At 37.7% G+C, this 5,000-nt stretch overlaps 1 protein-coding gene across 3 annotated transcripts in view; it reads right to left on the bottom strand.

Moving 5' to 3' along the window:
• Positions 1 to 5,000, bottom strand: part of LOC143036805 (uncharacterized) — a 1,429,357-nt gene that overhangs the window by 247,350 nt on the left and 1,177,007 nt on the right. For all 3 annotated transcript variants that reach the window (XM_076204581.1, XM_076204572.1, XM_076204592.1), the window contains exon 8: positions 3,755 to 3,884. In XM_076204581.1, coding sequence (XP_076060696.1) covers positions 3,755 to 3,884 — 130 coding nt within the window. The remainder of the gene's footprint in view (positions 1 to 3,754; positions 3,885 to 5,000) is intronic.

Here is a 5,000-nt window from a genome sequence, read left to right as displayed (position 1 = left end):
ATCTTGACACGCTCGCATACAATTACAGTGTGACACAAATACATTTACTTATTTACATAGCAAGGAAAAAGAACCTTGGTGTACGGTTGTCCTACTGCTATGGAAGACAGAAATCAATAAAATGGTCATCACGCAGTGCATCAGACACAGTACAGTCTAAAGAATAAAAGCTCTTTCGGCAGGGAAGATGAATGGATACGTCACAGCTACGCACAAATACTCACACACGTACGTATAATCCTTACATATGGAAGATTACACAATTGTAGCTCATTTATTTTTTCTACAGATATCTATCATCAAAATTCTCATCATCATTATTATCGTCATCGTTTTCGTCATCACTGTTTGTTATTTTTCATTTGTCCTTGCTTTTGACGATGCGTTTGTGTCTGTGTGTCCTTGATTTTTGCCTTTTTTTCTTTGTCCTTTGTTTTTTTTGTGTTTTTCCTTTTGTGTTTTGCCTCATGTCTTTCGTCTATTGCCATTGTCTTTGTATTTCTGTTTGTCTTTGCCTTTGCTTTTGCTTTTGTCCCTTTGTCTTTGTCTTTGTCTTTGTCTTTGTCTCTTTTAATCACCTTCACCTTTGTTCTTGTCTTATTGCCATTATTCTATTTTCGTCTTCATTTTCAGTTTCAGTCTCAATTTTAGTTTCAATTTCGGTTTCAGTTTCAGTATCACAATCAACGTCCTATTCAGTATTTTTCCATTGTTCTTTCTCACTATTCCTTTTCTACATACATACATATACCAAAGGCTTTTCCCCATTACACGGGGGGTAGCCAAAAAGAAAAAGGCATAGAAATCACTCCCACCCATTTCATTTCCCATATATTCCACTCCCCTCCACCCTCCTCCCTCCCTCTTATCTTGGCACCTCCTGGATGACGGATCACCCCTGCATCCTGTCCATTGCCCTGGGTCAGAAGCAGTGTCGCAAGACACAGCACAACCACAGCAAGGCCGCTTCATAGATTCGGCGACCCCCCATCTCCGTCCTCTCATGCTGGAAAGGAGAAGACGGGGAGAAATCCCTTCGGGCTGCGTCAAAGTTTTTTCTCATGCATACTTCCTCACCCCCCATCCCCCACCCACTCCCACTCATGCATCACAGCCTCATCTATACACAACCCTTCTCCATTCACCCCTATCTTCTGTCCTCTCCCGTCCTTCCTCTACAGACATTCCTCTCTTTTGTAAAGCCCCTTTTACCCCATCCATCCATCTCATCCTAGGACGCCCCCTCATATTCACTCCTTCCACCTCCGCCTTCCACACTTATTTTTCATTTTGTTATTTCTTCCTTTATCTAAACATCTCTGTATTTTGTTATATTCCGCTTTATTAAGATTTTCTTTCTCATGTCACATTTTCCTCCACTCCTCTTCCTCTCGTGATTCTATTTTTTTCCTTCTTTATTCCTTATCTCTATTTCCCTCCAGTTTTTTCTTCACCTTTCTATCCTTCTTTTCTTTCAATTTCTCCTTTTTTCATATCCTTTCTCTTTTTATTTTTCATACATACATACATATATATACCAAGGCTTTTTCCCCCCTTACAAGGGAGGTAGCCAAAAAGGAAAAGGCATAAAATCATTCCCACCCATTCCATCCCTGAATACACTCCACACCCCTCCACCCTCCCTCTTAGCACCTTGTTAAATATATGTCTACGGGTTTCCTTCTCGTCTTCTTCCTCTTTGTACTCCTCTTTCTCTAAATAAATGTTTTGTTTTTTTAGTTTTTCACCACCACACACATAGTTTCTTCCTTCTAATTACTCATTTTGTATATATGGACGTCTCCATCCCCCCAAAAAACTAATCTGATTCTTCGTGTTTTTGTTTCTCTACTTAAGTGGTCCTCTAATTTTTCATCACCATGCACGCAATAGACATGATTTCTTACTTCTAATCTCTCATTTTGTATATATGGACGTCTCCATCCCTCCCAAATCTACTCTGACTCTTCGTGTTTTTGTTTCTCTACTTAAGTGGTCCTCTAGTTTTTCATCACCACACACGTTCTAGACATGATTTCTTCCTTCTAATCTCTCATTTTGTATATATGGACGTCTCCACTCCCCCCTCTAAACTACTCTGACTCTTCTTTCTCTTCGTGTTTTTGTTTTTCTACCTAAGTGGTCCTTTAATTTCTTATCACCACACACGCTCTAAACATGATTTCTTCTTTCCAATTTCTTTTTCTATATATATGGACGTCTCCACCCCACCCCACCCTAAACTAAAGAATTCCTTCTCCGAGTCTTCTTTTTCTTCGTGTTTTTGTTTGTCTACTTAAGTGGTCCTTTAATTTTTCATCACCACACACGCTCTTTATTCCATGTTCTTATTTTGTATATATGGACGTCTCCACCCTACCCTAAACTACCGTAGGATGTGGTAATCGGGTCATCACTGGGGGGGGGGGTTAAATAGGCCATATAAAAGTTATTAATTTCTTTAATTAAAATTGGATTAAAATATTTCACTTTTACCCTGAATAAATACTTGTACCTACCTCCATTTTACCAGAATTTTATTTACCAGTTGTAACATAATTTCTAATACATGAATAACATTTATATGCCCCATTTACCTCCAGTGATGGCCCCATTACCCTATCCTACGGTACAGATATCCTTCTCCGAGTCTTCTTTCTCTTCGTGTTTTTGTTTCTCTACGTATTTGTTTATTAAAGTTATTGCTACTATGACCCTTGTAGGAACTGTTCCTTACTTCCCTGCCCATCCCTTTCCCCTTTGTTTCTATCGCGTCCTCACCTCCAGCTCCCACCAGTCGTCTGAAGGACCAGGGAATAGGGTCGGTAAGTCCAAAAAATTGTGAGCCTAAGTAGATTACCTAGAATAAAAATTAGTGAACATGATACTTTTGTATTTTCATCACAAACTTTTCAGTAATGACCCACGCCCTCGCCAAGGAATCAAAAAATATAACTGAAGAAATGTCTAAATTTCTTATGGATTCCATCCTGTTCTACCTCATATAGAAATGAACAACGTCTCTAACAGGTGGGGTGTGTCCCCTTTTGTTAACAGCCACTAATCTTCTGATCTCTTTATATCTTCTTTACTACTTTCCCCTTATTTTCCACCAAAAGCTTCTTCTTTTTTTTTCGTCTAGCTAATTATTTTTTCATTACCTTTTCTCCCCATCTCCCTCCTCTTTTTCCCACTGCATTCAACAAAATATAAGAACATACATACATACATGTATACATACATACATACATATACCAAGGCTTTTTTCCCCTTACAAGGGAGGTAGCCAAAAAGGAAAAGGCATAAAATCATTCCACCCATTCCATCCCTGAATACACTCCACACCCCTCCACCCTCCCTCTTATCTTAGCACCTCCTAGATGACGGGTCATCCCTGCATCTTGTCATTTCTAGCTAATTATTTTTTCATTACCTTTTCTCTCCATCTTTCTCCTCTTCTTTTCACTGCATTCAACAAAATATAAGAACATAAGAATATAAAAACATAAGAACATAAGAATGATGGAGACTGCAAGAGACCACAAGGCCTACACTAGGCAGCTCCGCATCCATCACCACCTATCATCCCCATCCATAAAGTTGTCTAATCGTTTCTTTAAACAACTGACAGCCTCAGCCCCCATCACAGGGTCACTAAGTCTATTCCATTCGTCGACCACCCTATTTCTAAACCAATTCTTGCCTATTTCCTTTTTAAATCAAAATTTGTCCAGTTTATAAACAATATACTCACCGTTGACAATGTGGATGGTAACGGATGAGTGCTTGGCATACTTTGGCGCACATTTATACTCCCCACTGTCTGCCTTGACGGCTCGTGTGATGAACAGCTTCGAAGTGGTGTGGCTAGGCGTCTTCTCAACCTAACGGAGAGAGAGGGAGAGAGAAGCCGCGAATTAGACCTCCATTAATTACTGGTTGGGGGGTAACTGTGCGTTAACCACAGGCAATGGAATATAGAGTTCTCGTACTCTCAGTGTGTTAAGCGTGATGCTTTCATGAATTGTGATTCGTCATGGAGAATTTCATTTCATTTTATGAATCATGTTTTTGGGTATTATTTCACATCTAACAAAACATGTCTACTTCATCATTCTGAGCAAAGTGGAGTCATTTTACATCTAACCCTGGTGTAAACTCTGATACCACTGTATTTTTTCATGGCAGGACACTCAGAATGATAAAGGAGCGTTATATATGGCGAGGGAGGCCATGTTGTGTGTTTGCATGTAAGTGTGTGTGATTTTGTGTATGTATGTGTACATACGTGTCCTTACAAATATATGAACATATGAAAACATATATATATATATATATATATATATATATATATATACACATATATATATATATATACATATATATATATGTACGTATATGTATATATATATATATATGTAATGTGTGTGTGTGTGCGTGCGTGCGTGTGTGTGTGTGTGTGTGTGTGTGTGTGTGTGTGTGTGTGTGTGTGTGTGTGTGTGTGTGTGTGTGTGTGTGTGTGTGTGTGTGTGTGTGTGTGTGTGTGTGTGTGTGTGTGTGTGTGTGTGCAAAAAATACAAAACACACTTGATGAACTATTTTTGCAGAATCACCGAAAAAAAACAGAATACAGAACGTTTTCGTCTATTAAGACATTTTCAAAGGTACCTCTGAAAATGTCTTTATAGACGAAAACGTTCGGTATTCTGTTTTTTAAGTTTCCATGTGGGTCTGCAAAAAAATTTATATATATGTATATATATATATATATATATATATATATATATTATATATATATATATATATATATATATATATAAACATCATTATTGTCCAATCTTAAGCTTACTCATGTCCTCTGTATCTTTTAAACTATTAAGACTTCCAAAAATAGAGTTGATGCACTGTTCAAGTTAATTCATTTTATTTTTCTAATAATATTTTTAATGTTTAATTAAAACACATTTGTTTTCATTTTCTCATTTTGCCAGTTCCTAATA

This window comes from Oratosquilla oratoria, chromosome 2 (genome assembly GCF_046742065.1).
Source record: "Oratosquilla oratoria isolate Oo_2021 chromosome 2, ASM4674206v1, whole genome shotgun sequence".
Classification (NCBI taxonomy): Eukaryota; Metazoa; Arthropoda; class Malacostraca; order Stomatopoda; family Squillidae; genus Oratosquilla; species Oratosquilla oratoria.
The sequence above is the reverse complement of the archived record's forward strand: the minus strand, read 5'-3'. Positions and strand labels throughout refer to the sequence as shown.